General features: G+C 39.3%; 1 protein-coding gene across 2 annotated transcripts; it reads right to left on the bottom strand.

The window, feature by feature from the left end:
• Nucleotides 1–113: 113 nt before the first annotated feature.
• Nucleotides 114–21049, bottom strand: LOC109032506 (apoptosis-inducing factor 3). 2 transcript variants are annotated; one of them, XM_072297058.1, is made up of 11 exons: nucleotides 20687–21049; nucleotides 13869–14021; nucleotides 11528–11588; nucleotides 10608–10786; nucleotides 10065–10241; nucleotides 9215–9381; nucleotides 8648–8772; nucleotides 7628–7761; nucleotides 6914–7245; nucleotides 5623–5839; nucleotides 114–562 (listed from the first exon to the last, which is right to left on the bottom strand). In XM_072297058.1, the coding sequence occupies exons 2-11, from the start codon at nucleotides 13951–13953 to the stop codon at nucleotides 351–353; spliced, it is 1689 nt and encodes a 562-aa protein (XP_072153159.1). In that variant the 5' UTR covers nucleotides 13954–14021; nucleotides 20687–21049; the 3' UTR covers nucleotides 114–350. The 2 variants fall into 2 exon arrangements, with proteins under 2 accessions (XP_072153159.1, XP_018900219.2); XM_019044674.2 differs by lacking the exon at nucleotides 13869–14021.
• Nucleotides 21050–21286: the final 237 nt, after the last annotated feature.

Below are 21286 nucleotides of genomic sequence, written 5' to 3'. Positions count from 1 at the left end.
CTAGTGTTTTAAGAGGGCATAAAAATGTGGAGAGAAAAACTCTCAACTTTTGTGTCCATTTACACAGACTGCCTTAAACAGGTTAAAAGCAGGGGGCATTCAAAAGACAAAGGTTCAATGACTAATTAATTATTTAATTATTAACAGCACGATTATAAAACATAAAATAAATTAGGTAAAAAATATAAATGTTAGGAATCAAGGCATAGATTTTTTACACTTTTCAACAGTGCTCAAAATTTAAGTTACATGAGTGGCTAAGTTGAGTGGCCCAATCTCAGAAAGCTTTTTAAGGAATGATGATGAAATATTGAAAAATAATGGTAAAATAACTTGATGGAGACATTTTCCTAGGCTTTCGCAGCAGTCACCCAAGCATTGTCCTTGATATCAGATGTGGTAAGCTTCTTGCCTTCATAAAGTAATTCGGCGAACTTAGCCGCGATGGGATCTTTACCAAGCGTTGCAATTGCAACTACTTCATCTTTTTGTAAATAGTACGCCACAAATTTTAAGATGTCTTCATGGACGACCTCAACTTTATCAAAACCGCCACCATAGCCTGGTAAACAAACGAATACAGTGAAATCAAAATTATGGTTTAGTTCAATCACAAGTTTATCACAGGAATCACATGGTTAGTTACGATGATTTTTGAACATTACAGGTCGATGATCTTTTATATTCTGGCCTGGTTCTATTATCTCTTGTTACAGACTCATCTTCTGGCTAATAACTAACAAGCACTCTGGGTACCTCTTGAATTTCAACCTGATATTAAGCTTTTCAGTTTCAAAATGTTCCACTAGAATCGAAAATGTCACTTGATCTGAACTTTAAATTGCATCATGCAAGCCCTAAAATTCCCAAAAATGGCGTTAAAAGTTTTGCTTTAGTGAGGGTTAAATTGAACCGAAGGTAATAGAACCAGGCGTTTAACCTTTGACACACACACGGAAAAGGAGTAAAGGAACTTTGAGTAGAAAAACTCAAAATTGAGATACTCTTACCACTGTTCAGAGGAAGGTTTTCAGCACCACAAAAGTTCAAAACTGTTTAACCAAACAGGCATTATGACAGTTTGAGGTTTGCGATTCAAGAATCAACATTTTGAGTCAGAGTCATATCAGGTTAAAATCTATATAGTCTGGGCTGGAACTTGTTTAGTTATGATGCAAATTTACTATCGCCGAATTTAGTTTCACGCATAGGCCGTTCCAAGTCAAATGTAAACTGTGCGACGAGGCGCAGCGCGGTGTGGCGCGTTTCGGAGATATCGGGTGCTGACTAGACCTATCTCATCTCATGCCAACGAGGAAAACGGAGGCACATGAACAATTGACAAATCTGCTACTTTTTCAAGAAAATATCCCTCAGACAAGCATCTATAGGTGCAAACCCATAATTGACAGCGCAACACCGCGGTCACTCGAAAATAGAGCTAAAATTTCATGAGGTGCAACTGACTTTTTTCTTCTAGACACCGCCGTGCCGGCAGGTTACATGGAGTTCTTTGGGACAAAGACGTATGCGCGCATCCGCCCTCTTTCCGGAGAACGCGTTTTCTGAAACTGGATTCTTCCTAGTTTCAGGAAATATACATAGTGTATTAAAAAGTCGTGCCCCCCCCCCCCCCCACCCTTTTTACACAACGATCCACGTTATCTTGTAGGGATCATAGGGGAATGTAGTCACAATGTTCCGTTTTTGCAAGTATACTCTCAAAGACTTGTTCTTTCAAACTAATTAAATTTCGTGCGAAGATATTGGCTAGTACCAACGCAATGCACTTCTGAACTTTCAAATGCGATTTCCGCGGAACTACCTTTTTGACACACACCCTTGTTCCAAAGGACTTCTTAATTCAGGATATAATTCTTCGCGCAGGAAGTTTGAAATTGACGCAAAACTGGTCCGCTGTTGAATATGAAAGATTACACAAGTATACACCGAAAAAAAAAAATAAATGCTTCATTAGCGAATTCTCGTGTAATATTCAGCCCTGGGTCCAAGTATGACCTCGGTTTGTCCCTGTCTCTGCCATTTTCCAGGCAAATTGGGATTATTTAAAAATGAATTTTCCAAGGAAAATTTGATTTTCTGGAAATTGATGCATGATCGAGAAAAACCGAAGTAATTCTTGAATTTAGGGGCCAAGGATACATAGACACTAGCCAGACATGTATTGCATACCGCATGTCCAAAAAACATGTCTCCCTTTTTCTGATGAGAGTTTTCCGGTCAAAATGGCATTATCCACCCACGAATCATATATAAAACTGATCCGTTGTTTTGAGTCCGGAAGGACAAAAAATCATTTTATTCAGATAGCTATAATTGAGCTACTATATCTTATTTTTTGCTTCTGACCCCGAATCGACCTTTGTATTTTCCACAACCCACTAATTTTCCGAAAGATCGAGTTTGCAACAAAAAAAACCCTTATTCAGATGCCAAAAATACGCATTTGTATAAACCTTCGGATTTCCAAAATATTGGTCAGAAGTATATATAAAAAAAAAACACGGCCATTCTCTGATCTAGCAGCAAACATATAGTTAGTGGAAGGTCCTCCATTAAGGACCTAGATAAAATAATTTTTCCGTTCTTTCGGACGAAAAACAAAATGATGCGTTCCACTTGGGGCTTTACAAGCGCATTATGTCATTTGACTGGAGAAAAATTGTTATTAGAAAAAGTGAGAGACATTCGTTGGACGTGCAATAACCTGTATCCTTTTGTATTACTCGATCCAAAAATTACCTTATTCATTTCTATCGGACACCAGTTCCCTCGTAAAATTAAACGTTCCTCGCATGGACGGACTGGCTCACATCTAAGAGCGTGGACCCTTGGCCGGTTAAGGGGGTGTCGTATGATATTTCCCGGGGGGATGCACCCCCAGAGAAAAAATTATAAAATTGAGCGTGTTAAAGTAACCGATGGACTTGTGAAACGAAAAAAAAGAGAACAAATCACAGCTACCAGACGCATCCAAGCTCCGTTTTTTCTAGAGATTCTGAGGCAGATCTGGCCACCTAAAATACTGCTTTTAAACACTAAAAGTCTGAAAATGATGAACCCAAGAAACATGACAGCTGGAAAGATCTTTTTAACTTCCTCGATTGGAAAATGAAACATGCAATCTAGTTAGTACAAGGTGAAATTTTGAAGGAGAGAGAGAGGGAAAAAGAGTGTTGAGTCTAGCAAAGGACAAGGTGTTTAGTAGGGCAAGTAAAAAAAAGAGATAGGAACAAATCAATTAAATGCATCAGGTATATACGGCAGGAAGATCCATTCAGCAATAATTTTGTTGGAAATGAGAATATTTACAGACGTGACCGAACAATTGAAGCCTAACTTTGTGAGATAGCATAACCAAATTTTATTGAAATTCACAGACTGAATGGCCTATTTTGGATCCAATGTTGAATACTGACTTTTTGCGAGGAAGGTGCAGTCATTTTAATGATATTTTTATTAACACTTAAATGCTGAAGCCGGGTCAAATTGCGAGGCTTCCTAACAAAACCTGCCCCGCAGATTGGATGGGGCCGGTTCACGCGAGCTTTAGATGTTGGTCTGCAAATCATTCCAAAAAAGAATCGAATATCAAATCAACACAGTCGAAGAAAGGAGGGACCTATTTGGGCCTCTTTTTTAACTTTTCCTCCTGAATCTAAGAGACACCTCATTGGCAGCACATAGCGGAGCATTGCGAGTTCATGCCCCGGGCCATTGCGCCTTCAATTTTGCAGATGCAACACGGACATCCATCAAGCACGAATAGTCGTATCTCTGCGCCGTGATCAACGCGAGTCCTCTCCCTAGCTCCATTTCCTTATTGTGTTGGTTTCGTTTGTCTCACTTGTAGTGGTGCTTTAAAGGCTACGTGAGCAACACAGTCGAAGGTAAGAAAAACGTAATCCGGCCTCGCTTTTTAACTTTTCTCGCGGATCTGACTAACAGCCTAGAGAAGAGCATATTGCGAATTCACGCCTCACGACTCACGCCATCGCGCTTTTAATTTTTCGCGATAGAAAATCACTTTCCGAGTCCAAAACACCGACGATTTTTGAAATCAAACAAGTACGGATAGAGAGAAAAGGGTTCAAAGATAAATATTTCAACTCGCATATCTCGTGAACGGTTTGTCGTAAAGCGATGATCTTAGTCTCAAAATATAGAGGAAACCACCACCTTTCAGACAATGATGACAAAATTGGTCCATTTTGAAAATGTCATCCATTGCTGTCACGTTGCCGTAGTTCAAATTTTCAATTTTTAGCTGGGGCGATACCTTTATAGGTCACTCCTAGATTAAATCATTCGTCAAAAATGACAAGATCAGGATAAATGAGTAATATGCAATGGATACAGGGAAATCAAAGTTTTCGATCTTAAAAAAATGTATGTTTACCTTCAACGGTTCGCTCGGTAGAAATAAGAGGAAAAAAGAGGAATTGCTTATCAAATCGTACCATTTGAGCTTTGTAAATTTAAGTCCATCAATTCATATGTCTCGATATTTTGTTCTTTTTTAATAATTTTTTTCGGGAATTGGCTATAATGGGGTATAAAAATGCACAACCTTGCAATTCGTGATTGGTTTGGGGGCATTTGGTGATCTTGGGACTCGGAACAAACCAGGTCCAAGTGTACCACATCCACTTTGAAAAATCATATCTCTCCTCCAACTTGTTTCCTCAGGATGAACTTGTGCTTGTTTTAAAGCTTAAACGGTCTACTTTCATCAAAAAATACTTGGATTACTTTTTGTGCGATTCCTTCAACGTCGCAGCTAAAAAGGTGAAAAACTGAACATTTGAACTTCGACAACGTGGCAACAATGGATGAAATTTCCAAAATGGACCAATTTTGTAATTATCGCCTGAAAGCTGGTGGTTTCCTCTACATTTTGAGACCAATATCATCTTTCTACGACAAAGTGTTAGCGAGATATTGCGAGTTTAATTTTTTTACTTTGACTCCCCTCCCCCTCCCTCCGTGATCGTCCGATTTCAAAATGCGTCAGTGTTTTAGACTCGGGAGGAGATCCTCTATCAACTTTGAAAATATTTCGAAGATCAGGCCAAGGTTGAAACGGACTATTTGGAATGAGGTCCTTTCTTCCTTGCTCTAGTCACAAGAACAAGAGGCAAGTGAGAATGGGAATCGATGCGCGATACGTCATTACGAATCTTTGTTTACATTCCAAAGAGCCAAAAACGTGAATTCTCACGGTGAATGAGTGAAAATGTCTGTGTGTGTTTCATGTGCGTCTGTGTTAGTGACTACGCGCTCACAAAGGAACCAGTGCGTCTTCATGAGAGCGTTATCTGGCAACGCGCCGCGCCGCGCCGTCGCTAAATAGTAACCAGAGACTCTACGTGAAACTAAATTCGGCGATAGTACATGCTCTACTAGCACAACAATACACCAAATTATTTGTAACCTATTCTTTTAAGTGAAAAAAAAGTGTCTTCCATTGAATATTTGTTGATAATTTTCTAAAGCTTCTGCTAGCTTCAAACTCTTGATATTGCATAAAAACAGTTGCAGGCTATTATTAGGCTTTCCTTGCCTTGGCTTATGAGTCTTAGGATTACATCATTTACATACCTGCATATCTGACGCTCATACCGAAGAGCATGGTCCAGAAGAATGGAACAGTCCTCAGTGAAGTTTTCTTTCCAACCATATTTTTGGCAGCAACATGACCATGATAGTGAGCTATTTGCCAGTGGCCAATCGCTGCTTTTTTGTTGCCAATGGCAAAAACAGGTGCATGAGCAATATCGCCTCCCGCATAGACATTTTCCACATTAGTTTGAAGGTACTGCAACAATGAATCAAAGATTTTATAAATAAATAGCCACAAAAAACAAAAAGAGTTATTTTAAAAATTCAGCCATTATTTTGCTCTGAGGCTTTGAGATGGAATGTCCATGAACAGATTATTATTATTATTAAGAACTCATATCTCTGATCTTACTAGAGATCTCAATGGGTCACTAGACAAGGTATGAATCGAAGCACCATATTACATTTTCCCTTCTTATAATTTTACCAAGACAACTGCTACAATGGAGAGGAAATCAACTTCTGATATAGATATTAACACATAAATGTGACACTACTCAAATGGAACACAAATCATCCAAATAATGTAATTTGTTTTTGTGCCTATCGACTACTTAACTCTCTATAAATACTTATTATTGTTTTTAGCAGTTGATTTCAAAACTTCCCTGGGTAAGAATCAGTTTCGACGAAAAAGTTTGAAAAGATATCATGCTAAGTTCCTTAGGAGCACTTGAGTTCATACCTTGTTTGGTTACCCATTTTGCAACGGTTCCTAAAAGTTCTTAAATACTGTCCAAGATCGACTTTATCGATAAAATTGCTGATGACCTCGGTGCTAAAATATATGCTAAATAAGTGAATCTAAACTAAAATCTAGATTCTCCTCATACAACGTATAAGTTGCTGATTAGATTCGTTTTTCCTAAAAATTTGTTTTTTTATGTATACTTGGTTTGTTGAAACAGTTTGACCAACAATCCAGGTATTCATATCCATATGTGTGTGCAAATCCATGTTTAAGAAGAAAAGGAAACACTAAAAATATGGCCTGAATGTCAAAAATTACACATGGAATCACCTACAGGTACAAAATGAAGTTAAAAGGGTGTCAGTACCTCCCCCTCAGTCTTGCACTGAAATTCATTAGCACTCATTTCTAACTAAAAGGGTCTCTCTATCAGATCATTTCAAAAAGAAACGGTAAATTATCGCAATTTATCAAGTGCAGGGGACCGATGTAAAGAACAGTCTTGTCTCAACAAGTGCAGTCCTGAGTCAACTGACAATGTACTCCACCACTTTTTAAAAAATTATTGCGCCAACTTACTTCATTTGTTTGAACAGCTCCGTTACCGGTAGTTTCAACTTCTGATTGACTCAGAAACTCTGAATTGAAAATAGCTCCTATTCCGACAATGACTACGTCTGCATCCAACGTCCGCCCATCGTTCAGCTTGACGGAGGAAACTTTGCCATCTTTGCCTCCAAATTCTGTGACCTGAACGTTCATTTCCATTATAACACCCTTGGTGTTCTCAAACAGGTGCCTGATTCGGGAGCCGACATTTTCACCGAGGGTCTCTTTGAATGGATCCGAGCTTCGCCCCAACACTACAACTGAATTCACTTTGCCAACGCAAAATGCGGCAGCTTCCATTCCTGTGACATAAAATATTGTTAATGATACATAAATAATAACCACTGATTGAGATGGTAAGAGGATGGTCATGCAAGGAGAGGGTTTTTTGTTTACATTAGTTCTATAAGATAAAGTAAGCTTTAAAGAATGATCAAGTACCAAAGTGGATGCTTCTCATAATGATATTTAAAAAATTGGGTTCAATCTTCAAACGCAAAACACATAAGTCCCACTCAATTGGCAGAAACAATACTCGAAAGTTTTACAGGTCAGAAAGCCAGAACATAGGCTAGAAGATGAAATTGGGGGCTTGGTTTTCACCTAACAAATACTTTAAACAATTGATAAGTTCATGAGTTATTACGTTTAGAATGCAGGTGAAAAAAGCGTGTATCACATTACCTATAAATGAAGATCCAACAACAACAACGTTTGATTTGGGTGTAAGTTGACTGAAAATAGCTTTAGCATCTTCAGGAACCCTTATTGTGAAAATGTTGTTCAGATCAGAACCTGGTACTTTCATTGTGCGCGGCCTGAAAATTAAAATACCAACTCTGCTGAAAAATATTCTAGAGGCAACGGAGTACTGAAGAAATTTTCATGAGAAAAGCGGTAATCACTGGGTAAGAGACGCGTATATTTGCATCAAGCCGCATGCTTTAAGTTGCATGAGAGACCGTATTTTTCTATGCTTACACTAAGATGCCGTCGGATAGCTGTTGTTACATCTTGCCCTATTTATGTGTTCAAAGTAACATTTTTTTGTTTGTGCTCATATTTTAATAAGAAAAAAAATGGTGCTTTTCCCTTTACCAGTAGTTGTATCGTGATAATTTTCCAATTTTTTTCAAGACGGAAATTTCTTCTTTCTTTTACCTTGGTGCTGTGTTTGGTAATTTTTGATCATTTACCATTTTTGAATAATGGTATCACATTAAAGTAACCCTGTTTATCACTGCGTTTGTTGCATCACCGAGTTCTTCACTGCCCAAAACCAACCCACACACATCAGTTGTTGTAAATCTTTTAAGATCCACGCACGACCTGAGCGTGGCCTGTAAGATGTTAAATTGACTCATCTTGAAATGCTCCTATCTGAAATATACTGCATAGAAGTTTCCTGTCATCAATGCAGGTCTCAAAACTCGTCCACAAGAATGACTGACCTGAGTGGATTGGTTTCTCAGTGCCGCAGATAATCTGAACCTTACTGCATACAAAAAAATTACCTCCGTTTATCCAAAAGAGACTTACTGAGATGAAGGAAAATGGTCTCTGACCTAATATTTGGCTTAAAGGAGATACATATAGAAATTTAGAGCTTGCCTAAGGAAACATTTTTCAAAATTATAGCTATGGCCTTGAAACAAAAAGCTTTTCATTGATCTCAATTCTGCCCAGGGCAGGAGTCCAGCTTACCTGGAGCCGCTGGCGATGAAGACCGAGGAATACTTGACTGATTCGCCATTTGATAATGTGACAACTTTTCCTTTGGTATCAATGTTAGTGGCTTCCACCCCTTTTAAAATTTCAATGCCGTTATTCTGAAAAATAGATAGGATTAAGGTACAATTGACAAATTAAAATATAAATATCATGGATAGAAACCAATGGTAAGACTGCAAATGTGTAGAGGCAAATTAGTAATGTTTTCATCAGTTTCATATAAAAACAATCTTTATAAAATAAAGACTTCACATATTATCTAGAGCTGTTACTAGTTATTTTTAATGAGTCAACCAACAAGCTAAAGTTCACCACCAAAAAAATACCATGCACTACCATGAGAATGGAGCAATGGATCCGAAATTTTTAGCTTTATCAGTGTAATTAATCCCCATTCTGTAATTAAAATGGCTCAATCTAGTTTCTGTTCTTTTCAAAAATGAAAAATCATACCATTATTTAATATACAAGCAAAAGTCCAGCACTTTTCAGGGGATTTCATTCAAATCTTTTGTGAAACATGTTCATAAGTTCACTTACCAAGTAGAAGTCCTCTGAGCGGAGATAAATTTTTTTGACATCTACATCAAGCATTTTGCTAAGTTTAGGACGGTCGTAAGGTAAGTGAGGCTCCTTGCTGATAAGAACAACTCGGCCTGTAAAGCCTTCTTGGCGGATTGTCTCTACACAGCTTGCCCCAGCAGCGCCTGATGGAAATTCAACATAATATTTAGAAACCTACATTGTAAATAAATGAATACCTTCTAAAAATATTCCTACGTTACTTGAGGGACACATAAAATGTAGAGATCAACACTCAAGAGGAGAATAAATGCATTGCTGAACCTGAGAATTAAACACCAAACAAGGCAAGGCTGAGTTGTGCTGCAGTTCCCACAACTGGAATCTCAGCATACTTAAATGAGGACAAAGAAAACTATGAGCAGTCTGCAACACATACAACGAGATGAGAAACAATACTAAAATGCAGGAAACAAGGCTAAAAAAGGTAAGAGGAGCCTGCAATGTTTCAAGTGCTAAGCCAATTACGCAGTCACTATCGATCAGACAAAAGAAATCAAACTAAGAAGAATAAAAAATAACCGAAACCGGTATGCCTAGAGGAAAACATTTCTTCATCAGCTAAAACGTTTTGGGTTCTTTTTACCTTTTTCAACGTTCTTTCCAAAATTTCACCACGTTTTTCATCTTGATGTATGCAGGTTGACTAATGAATTTTTTAGATCTAGATCTAAAAATTTTATTGATTTATATCAATAAAAGTTTACAAAATTTAACTGTTTTTTTCAAAAACACAATATCTTCACCAATTTTTTTTTCATTTTTTCTTATAAACACGTCAAATTAAAAAAAAAAAAAATTAGCTTACCTCCTCCAATGATGACTATGGCTTGCGAGTTCACAGGATCCCTGCAGGTCAGTTGTTTTGCCCGCTTGCTCACCGTCAAGTCACTTTTCTTCCCTTTGACTTTGACATCTCCATCCGATGTAACTTCCACCTTGTAGCATGGTAAGCTATCCAGTCCTGGAAAATCCTCAATGTCTCCTAAACATAAACAAATTATGGGTTAGGTTTCGCAATTGATTTCATGCTGACAGGTAATAAAAAGCAGAATCAAAGACGAAGTGCAAAAGCTTCTGCTGATACATCCACCTGGTCACCCCTAACAACAGGCCAATTTCAAGTAATTCTCTGACGCCACGGGTCCCAAGCCTCATATAAAAATGCATGGTCCATAACCTGTCAACTATGTGGCAAACACACATATTTTTTCCTCAGTTTTTTTATTATTTTTTATTTTTCCCAATTTTTTCTTTTACTTTTTCATTGTCACGAAACGGGAACTTTGGCATCAGAGGAAACACATACAAAAAACACCCTGACAGTCAATGTATAAAAAAAAATACCAACCCGATTTTATGTTAAAACAAGCTCCATGCCATGGACACCTTACGCGGCCTTCTCCTAGTGCTCCGTTTGCAAGAGGTGCTCCATAATGGGTGCACTTGGAGCCAACTGCAAATATTTCACCATGTTGTTTTACCACTAAAACTTTTCCTCCATCTTCACCAAGAGGGAATTCTTTCATACTGGAACAAGAAGACAACACAGAATAGTTTTATTCCTTCGTTTGTTTACTCATTTATTTTTTTTACATAGCTACACCTCCAAGATTGTGCACTTTTCCCATTCTTTGGGCAGGGATAGTATGTGCAATAAAAATTCCTCGCTTAAAAAGTGAAACATTTTTCAGCTGAATGGATCATGCGAACACATTTCGAAATTTTGAAAATTACTCTTATGGTGCCCTTAACCAAGTCAACCCACCCAACAATAATTACTTTTAAATGAGAACATAAGGTTAAATTCTTGCATGGAGGAGATGACAACGAATAAGAGCAATAAAAGCTACCAATATAATATCGTTAAAATAATGCAGGTTTATAAGAGCATGTTCCGGACACATTACTTCATTCCAATCTACTTACAGTTGGACAGAACTTGACAGAAGCCCATCAAATTGGATTTTGAAAAAAATGAGTGTGGAATGGATTAAAATATAATTTGGCGTAAATTTTCTCCTATCAAAAATGAAAAAAAAGGGGGGGAAGTACTTTAAGCAAGAAAATAGTTGCTAAGCTTTTTCCTTGATATTGAGTCTTACAGAGGTTTAAAACTTCAAATCTCTTTTCCTCAGTTAAAACTTGATGGAACTTGGTGAATTTCTGTTAAAATCAACCAAGTTCAGAAGCTGAACCTGTGTGGTCTCGTAACATTCCTCTGAATTACTAGATCCTACAACAAGCTAGTGAAGTATTTGTAAACCTCACCTATTGTCAGCCAATTCCGACGCTTTGCAAACCACTCCTTCCACTTCATCATTTTCTGGAACTGATCAAATATACATCAGAATTAGAATCGCTTGAATTTCAAAAGGATACAAAAACAAGCGGAGAGGGATTCCATACACCAGAGGCAGGGGACAAGGGCAAGTAGTCTTGCAAAAAAATTTAAGGAATCTTAAATGTGTTTATTGTAATGAGTATATGAGAATTTCTTTGCAACAACTCTGCGAAGCACTATTCAAAGTTTTTACAGGGACCACATATGGATCACGTTAAACAGAAAGGAACCAAGTCACATCAGCTAATGCCAAATTTAACAGGGAAATTTGATTTTTTACGAGAGAACGTTTGTGCGGATTCCTTTGAAAATTTTATGGAATTTGCTTTGTATTATGAGAAAATATTATTATTAGTATTATGGAGAAAATTCATTGAAATTTGCACAAAAATCCGCAAAACCGTTTTCATGTAAAAGCTTAAATTGCCCGATTAAATGGCAATAGCTATGTGGCTTGGTTCCTTTCTGTTTAACGCGGTTCTTACTTCTTATTTAGATTGCAGGTACTGAAATTCCCAGTGTTCGAAACTCACAGGCGCCAACGCGCCAAATGCGCCTAAAAAATCGATCATGGCGCCTAAAAGATGAAGGCTCTGTGCCATCGTGGCTCCTAAAAATTGCCCCCCCCCCCCCCCCCCACAAAATCCTCGTTTTTCTGTTTGGTGCAGTTTGGTGATTTTTCGAAATTTCCCCCAAGTGATAGCTACTAGTTCTATAACGCAATTATCTTGCGTCTAACTTGTCACTATATGCGCCGTGATACATAGGCAAAAAGTCAATTTGGCCCTTAAAGTCTTCAATGGGCCCTAAACATTGAGCTTCATGCGCCAAATGGCTCCTGAAACTCGAAGGTGAGTTTCGAACACTGTTCCCAATGGTGTAACGATTGAAATGTTCTCTTTACAAAATAAGTTGGAGGATTAAGATTCGGAAAATCTCACAAGTTTTTCGAGAAATATCGAAAGCGGGAGAGTAGAAAATTCCCGAATTCAACCGCAAAATCGCCCCCGATTTTCGAACAAAATCGCGGATGGCAAGCGCAAATCTTACGCGCAAAAAAAAAAAAAAAAAAAAAAAAAAAAAAAAAAATAATATCCAGGTAATCATAAACTTTTTTTGACGTGTAAAATTGGACTTGGCGAAATCTTTGATGAACGAATATTGACCAGGTACTGTTTTCAGCTCAAAAAGAAAAAAAATGTCAAGGTACCGATCCTTTTTAATGTAATAAATCTTATTTATTTCTGTGCGAAAACGGTAGGGTGTCCTTCCAGATACGACACGGCCGCCACTTCGCGGCCGCGGTTGGTCGAAGTGCTGTTCATTCTACGTGACGAAATTTCGACCCATGTTTCAGAAAATGAAATTCAAATACATACGTGCGGCAATGCAATAGATGCAATCATTCCAGAAAAATGGCGCCATATTCTTTGATTAACGGTGCAGGAGTGAAATATTTTCCAAGTCGACGGATCATACAACTGATGACTTTTCTCCTTAAAATCGCGGTCAAACTTTTGAATGATAATTATTTAGAAGTGCGCTTATCACGCATTGGAGCAAACTGACCAGGTTTCAGCTCAAACTCTACGCAAATAAAGTTTTTGGGGTCAGTTGGGTTACGCACTTTAACTGAAGGCTGCGTGATGAAGGGAGGGGTGTCGATTTGCATTTGTTTTTTTCAGGATGACATTACCTCCTCTACACGCAAGAAGAGCGAGAAAGTAAAAACCCACGACGTTACGGTTACAATGTCACGGTCGGTAATTCGTTACGGCTACTTCAAACAGCAACGCTTGACGGACTAAGCAATTTCAAAAGTGGTTTCAGCCCACCTAACTGTTTAATTTGTATTTCTTTGTAGTCATTTACTATTGGAGTGCCTGCGGCATCGTTGGCATCATGGCAATGTAGTCGTGCACACTTTTCAAAAGAACTCCATGCATGAAAGACGTAGGAGACCTGGCAACTCGCACACAGACTTTCTAGCATTTCAAGTTTAGAGGAGCGGATTAAAGACACTGATACCCTTACTATCCTACTCGAAAAAAGGCTGGTGCAGATTTAAGAGAGAACTTCCGAAGACAAGACATTTATTTTAAAGGATCGATTACTTGGAGTGGCGAGAAAATATTGGACGCATACCAACACAACCCGGCCCGAATCCCTAACCCTCCCCCCCTCCTCCCGCCCTTCGCCAAGAGAGAGAAAATAGGAGGATCCGACACCATGGTGACGAAAAAAAAAACAAACACAAGAGATTCTCACCAGATGACATCGTGGAGCTTGATTTACAGAAGAGAGGGAGAACTCTGGCACTCAAGCACTGCCGAAATTTAAAGATGGCTTTCATTAAAGACTGTATATTGCATGCTCGCCGAAGGTTACAATCATTCAAATATTACAGGAACGCAGGCAGGGCTGTAACAGGCACGTAAAACAATGGAACATGAAAATAAATAAAGATAATTAAATAACGAATGGCAAGAGGACACAAAACCCATTGTCAAACTAAGAGAACATACAGGTACTTAAATCGGTTTTCCGACGTTGAAAATTTTTCGGAATATTTTTGATTTTTTGGGAGGAAGGACGCACATAGACGTGAATTGAATCAGTGAGAACGAAAACACACCAACTCGGTAACCCAAAAATGCTCAATATTTTCCTTAAAGACAATCCATTTTCATACAGGTCATTGCCATAAGCGCATCTATTCCTAACTTAGACCTTCCAATGTCCTTCAGTGCTTGTCTCTCGGCACCAAAAATATTTTTTTCAGAGAGAACTTCTTCACCTACTATGCAGTTTTATGTGCGTCTTGATTATTTTCACTTGTTCGAGTTGGTGTGTTTTCGTTCTCACTGATTCAACAGAGGGGCTTGGAGGACAGAGCGCATAAGTGCAGTTTTTGCTATTTCGAGAAATACGTGTTTGAAGTTTCGAAATGACACGGATTCTTACGGCGGAAAGAAAGTTCAACCTGACTCATTGATGTTCAAAAATCGAATTTTGGGAGCGAATTTTTCACAGAATATGCAGTAGGACTATTTTAACTTGAAATCATCGATATCCCAATTTTTTCAAAAACTGCACTTATACGCCTTGTTGTTCAAGCCCTTCAATTGTGCATTTCATGAAGAATATTAATCATTATCTTTTGAACAAACAGACCATAGAAAGGAGCGAATATTCTGAGACATGCAGCCGAGATACGTGCTACGTGCTTTCCTAGTTTCACCATCGGAAACTATACAAAACAAGCGACGCTAATAGTTTTGTACCATGCATACTATAAAGTTCCTCCGTTCTTATACTGTCAATATTTGGTAAAAAGTGAGATGAAAAAATCGAAGCAGATTTTTTTTTTACTCGGACATTGGTGAAAATGAAGCTAAGGTCGTTTCAAATTACTACAGATCATGATATCTTTAAGACATTTGCCTCGAGGCCTGAAGAGAACCTAGGGCCTCCTGCTTGGTCTGAAAAAGTGATGGCAGGGCAGCAGACCAGAATCTTCGGAGCTTACACAATTTCCACCATTCCCGTCCACCGGCTTTTCACACTTTCCCGCAGCATTTCCCGCGTCAGTATTTCAAGAAACTGAACACCAATATAAACAGGGTGTCTACTGAAACAGGCTGGCCAAAAATCAGTACTTTTACGGTACTTTTTCAGTACATTCCCAAGAAATTCAGTACTTCCTGAACAGAAAAATTCAGTACTTTCTCAGTACCTCCAATTGACAAAATTCGGCAAATTTCAAAAATTTGAATTTCCCGCTCAAATTGCGACAAAAGTGACAAAAAAAATGAAAAAAATCCGGATCTTCTTGCAGGATTCCGCACTTTTTCAGAACTTCCGGACCGCCCTTGAAAAATCAGTGCTATTTTCGGACTTGCAGACACCCTAAATAAAATGAGGACCTCTTTCTTCTGTTTTCCTTCGAATTTCGACTTACGAATACATGACTCTTGCAAATTTTACCCCTGTTTTATTTCTGAGAGCTTTTCTTCAAGTTCACGCACCCCCGCCGAGCGCGAGATCGAGCATTCTCTGCGTCAGGGCCGGATGTACCTACTTGCCGCCCGTGGGCCGCCTGTACTTTGCCGCCCCTTCTCATTCGTTTTGAAACATCGATACAAACCATCACGTGAACGTGCCGGAGGAGGAGGGGTGCATTAGAGTCCCTTTATACTGAGAGTCAAGACAATTTGAATCCATTTCTGATTGGTTCCCGTATTTTAGGCCTCCACAGTGTCACAAACGGGAATAAAGATTACATTTTCACCAATTGCAAAGATTATAATCTGGAATGGACCAGGGAATTACGGGTTCGGCAAGGAACAAACGGAATGAGAGGAGGAACGGAGAAAGGCATTTGAGAATGGGCCGATCAAAGATTACGAAAAACGTTCAATTTCTGTAATCTTTATTCCCGTTTGTGACATCCATGAGCCGAATTGTCTTGACTCTCAGTATTAAGGGACTCTAGGGTGCATGAGGCGCGTTTACTCGTGTTGGGCGCATTTTTTGTGAAAGCCCTGTTAGGTAACACTAGCAAAAGTTCACGGAACTTGGCGCGAAAGTTAAGTTACGTAAACCTATCTCTGTGTGGACGAGGCTTTTCATTTTTAAGAAATGAACGAAAAAATTATGAAAGAATAAACATGAATGTGGTTTAATAATTTTAATTTCCGGTGCCGCACCAACCGCATTGTGTTTGACGCAATGCGCGAAGTATCCCTACGGCCTTGTAGGCGCTATAAGTTTCATGCCGACCGCACTGTTTTTGACGCAATGCGTGAAGTATTCATGCAATCTTGTAGGCACTAAGAGTTTCACGCCAACCGCTGCTGACCTGTGCTGACCGCACTACGTTTGACGCAATGCGTGAAGTATTCGTCGAGTCTTGTAGGAGCTAATATATGTTTCATGCTGACCGGCGGGGCGGCGCGCCGAGGGCTTCTCCTTTCCATCTCAAGTCCTCGTCATCATTGCTCTCTGTACCGCGCCGCTCCAGGCCAAATTGCGTGTTTGGTTTCTCTTTCGACTAGACTAATGAAACGCTCTGTCTCTTGTATCACCGAAAAACGAAAAAATTAGAAATGACTATACTTTAGCTCTCAGGAAATGAGAGATTTTGTCGCCTTTTCTCGTTTGTAATTTTTTTACTAAAACAGACTTTTTTTATGCCTACATTTGAAACAATTGCAACATTTGCCGCCCCCTAAATTTGCCGCCATGGACCGCGGCCCATGCGGCCACCCCCTAAATCTGGCCCTACTCTGCATCCCTGTGGTGCCCTACAAATGGCGACTTCTAAAAGAAGTCGTGGAACGAAACGTTCAATCCTAGGCGAGATCGTTTATTTTGCGTTCAAAAATAAGTTTAAATGTAATGCGGCTTCGCAAAACTTCAAACTGCTGAGTGAATATGAACGTTTAAACATATAAAGCTTGAGGCCTTCATATGGACGATAACTAAGCCGTGATAGGTGAACGGAACCGCGGTTCATGGGTTGTTCCATCGAAGTTCATGGAGCGATAAAAATGCGTGTGCTTCTCGTTCTCGAATAGATTATGACTATTCGCGCTCCCCAGTACGTTTCTTGCCTATGCGGCGAAATTGAAGGCGAGGTTCAATTGAGCGATGCGATGTCTACCACCAGAGGCACGCATCGTTCATCGCCTCGATACATCGGTCATTGCACGCTGCGACTGCGAGATGACTTTATTTTCGAGTAGCTTGCTATCCGTGCTGAGGAAAAACGTCGTATGAGCCTGCAAGCGTTGCCAAATTTCCTTGGATAAAACACGAATTTCCTGGTAAACTTATGAATATTTTCCTTCCAATTTTTTGGATAATTTTATTTGCAATTTCACCTAAAGTTTCTGAACATATCAGGGGAAAATATTTATAACTTTCCTCAAAAATAAGCATTTTATCGAAGAAAATTTGGCATCTCTCGGCAGGGCCGGATTTACCTACTTGCCGCTCATGGGCCGCCTGTATTTTGCCGCCCCTTCCCCATTTGTTTTGAAATATCAATAAAAACCATCAAGTGAACGTGCAAGCGGGGGAGGGGTGCAAAAGACGCGTTTACTCGTGTTGGACACATGTTTTGGGAAAGCCCTATTAACACTACTAGCAAAAGTTCACGGAACTTTGCGCGAAATTTAAGTTTATTAGAAATGCACGAAAAAATTATGAAAAAACAAACATAAATATGGTTTGATAATTTTAACTTCCGCCGCACCGCGCTGACCGAACTGTTTTTGCGCAATGCGTGAAGTATTCCTACAGCCTTGCAGGCGCTATGCGTTTCTCGCCAACCGCTGCTGAACGCACTGTGTTTGACCTATCTGTGTGTGGACAAGGCCTTCAATTCATAAGAAATGAAGGAACAAATTATGAAAGAACAAACATAAATGTGATTCTGAGTTAGATAAAAGTTTAATGATTTTAACTTCCGCCACCGCGCCGCGCAGACTGCACTGTGTTTGGCGCTATGCGTGAAGTATTCCAACAGTCTTGTAGGCGCTATGCGTTTCACGCCGACCGCTGCTGAACGCACTGTGTTTGACGCAATGCGTGAAGTATCCACGCAGTCTTGTAGGCGCTAAGCGTTTCCCGCTGACCGCACTATGTTTGATGCAATGCGTGAAGTATTCGTGCAGTCTTGTAGGCGCTAATATGTATTACATGCCGGCCGCCGCGCCGAAGGCTTCTCCTTTTCATCTCAAGTCCTCGTCATCATTTCTCTCTAAGTCGCGCCGTTCCAGGACAAATTGCGTGTTGGGTTTCTCTCCTGACTCGACTAATAGATCGTATTCGATACATCAAACGGGTGAGATTGTATCGATATCGATTGGTTCAAAACATAAACATAGCCTCAAAAGTAAATTCAGAAATCTGAGAGAACGGATCTTTTGAAACAGATTTTTTACTCTTTTGAGTACCAAATGCCAATGCAAAGTGAAATTGTCAGGAAATTTCTCATTTTCAGCTTTTCCAATTAAAATCCTTACAGTTTGGTTTGAGGTTATGTTCTATTGTTTTGAACCAAACGATACATCGAACCGTTATCGAATACGGTCTATAGGTGCCGTCTCTTGTATCACTGAAAGACGACAAAATTAGAAATTACTATACTCTCAGGAAATGAGAGATTTTTTCGCCTCTTCTCGTTTGTAATTTTTTTTTCAAAATCCGATTTTTTTTAAAAAAGTGCAAAATTTGCCGCCCCCTTGATTTGCCACCCCCTTTCAATCCGGCCCTGACTCTCGGATGTTCATGCGGCGTTCTTCCTTAGCACGGCAGCGCGCTGCCCGGTACATTCGATGCTTATCGTTACTCTCCATTCTCTTCTCCTCTTTTTCCTCTTCTTCTCTCTTTCTTTTTATTTTAGCGACCGTGTTGCTAAGACGCTTGGGGCACCAGAACCTGGCATGCATGCACCACCCCCGAAGATAAATTTAAAAAAATGGGAAGGCTGGTGCGTAATATGATAAAATTGCATATTTTCTGCATGAGTGAAGTGGGAGTTACGTCTTTTGAACAAATCCGTTGTGAAATTGTTTATTTTTAATATTTCACGGCACGGCAAAATCGCAGCAATTTGCACGTAAAGAACTAAAAAAGGGTCATCACTTTGAAAATTTTCAGGGGAAGGTGGTTTTAAAATGGAGAGACCTACTGGAAAAATGAAAAGGCGAGGAATTTTCTGTATTAGTTGTACTACATTTGGCAATTTGGAACTATAAATTTAGCCCGGTTTAAAAACAACGTATGAACCATTAGTTTCCCTACGCACATAGGTGTTTTTCCAGAAGAGCCAGCATTTATAGTTCAAAATTGCAAAATGCAGTCCAGTTGTGCATCCTTAATTGATGCTATCATAAAACTTGCAGTCATTTGGGAAAATACACATTTAGACACCACCTTCAGACCATTTTTTACCGTTTTTTTCAATTTGTGCTATATGTACAAAGGTGCTGCTGGCTCAATTTTGATGATTGATTGTGAAAAAAAAATATCTTTAAAGAATTATGCAGCAACATTTCATGTAAAATGGAAAAGGGGAGAAAAAGAAAGAAGAAAGTTTGAAGAAAACGGTGGAAAGTTGGCAGTGCGTCCTGATGACTTGATTGACATTGGGTAGGGTACACCACTTTCAAGAAAATTAAATAGAGAGTGGGTAATAAATTGTTTGGGGGGGGGGGGATATTTTTTTTTCTGTTTTCTTTTTCGTTCTTTGTAATTAATAGTAGAGTGAACTTTGTAAACTCACAGAATAAAATATGTTTTTTCTAGAAGTCAAGTAGGTAAGTACAGATTACATCTTATCAGAGCGTAAAAGTCGCTTCAATCTCAAACCACCGCAAATAAAGTCCACTGGTGCCACCTAGTAATGAGGATGAATGTAAACAGCAAATTCGGCAAACGATGAGTATTTTAAATTGATGGATTTTAAAACGGCACAATAAGCTAAAATACAATTCCTGAGGGGAGCAGTTTACACAATATATCGGGTAAACCCTCATTAATAAAAAAGGTCGAGAAAATTTAGTTTCAGTGGAGTCTGCACCTGAAAATGCGAAGCAAATTAGCCCCTGCGCTAGGCTAAAACACTAAAGGGAAGACCTATCATCGATAACAAGCTGAGGGCAAAAAAATCGGACATTGAGCTGAACATGGCATTTCCTTTTGGGCGCCAAGGTCAACATGCTGCGCATCGGACTGAGTGCCGCGGACACATAGGTAGTGCATGCAGTGTCTGCAAGACAGCATTGACGTTGTGCTCTGCGGCAGGTTTCGGAAGTAAAATTGAGAATAATTTGGAATCAACTTTTTGCCACTTGGCACATTGTTGATGATAAGTCTCCATGTCTTGCAGTGACGCTCATTTGACAAGCTTTAATGCATGAAAAGAACTTGTATCCCAAAGTTGAATGTAACTTGTGAACTGGTACTTAGTTATTCTGAAATTAGAATCCTATGAATACTGGGGCAACTTGATCATTACATCTCTTCAGGGAGGCTGATAATTTACTCAATTCGTGAGCTAGAAACAATCCTCTTACCTGGAACTACTGAGAAAATCTGACCCATAATCTTTCACGTTTGAATCCTAGATAACAGCAAGAAAAACAATGGGAGCCTTGTGTTCTCCAGCTATGAGTGAATAGAACTTCCGAGCGGATTGTAATAAGATTACAGCCTGGACACGAACGTTTCACAAAATGTAGAGACAGAGGATCGATTGAAGTTCATTAGACAGGAATTCCACAATGATGATTATTACACTCCACTGTAAGGACTTGTCCAAGGACCAAAGCAATCAAGGTATTCTCCTTTTACCACGGGCTCGAGAGTAACCTCACCTTCGCTTATCGGAAATCCTTTCACTATCGGTACCGCGATTACAAATGTGCCGTCGAAATAGTCAAACCAAACCGATACCGAAAAGTCGAACTGAGTCGAACACGGGTCGAACCACAAGGATTTGCAAGATTACGTAATCGGCAGGGCAGAAACTACAGGGTGTGAAATTTCGCTCTGCACATTTTCGTAATCGTTTGCGATACGTATTGAGCGCATTCTGGCATTGAGAGGCTTGTTCTTTATTATCCCTCCTGTATACACGCACACGACGAAAGTTGTCATTTACGAACGTCATGGCA

This window comes from Bemisia tabaci, chromosome 2, assembly GCF_918797505.1.
Source record: "Bemisia tabaci chromosome 2, PGI_BMITA_v3".
NCBI classification, from domain to species: domain Eukaryota; kingdom Metazoa; phylum Arthropoda; class Insecta; order Hemiptera; family Aleyrodidae; genus Bemisia; species Bemisia tabaci.
This window is presented reverse-complemented; position numbering and strand designations above follow the sequence as displayed.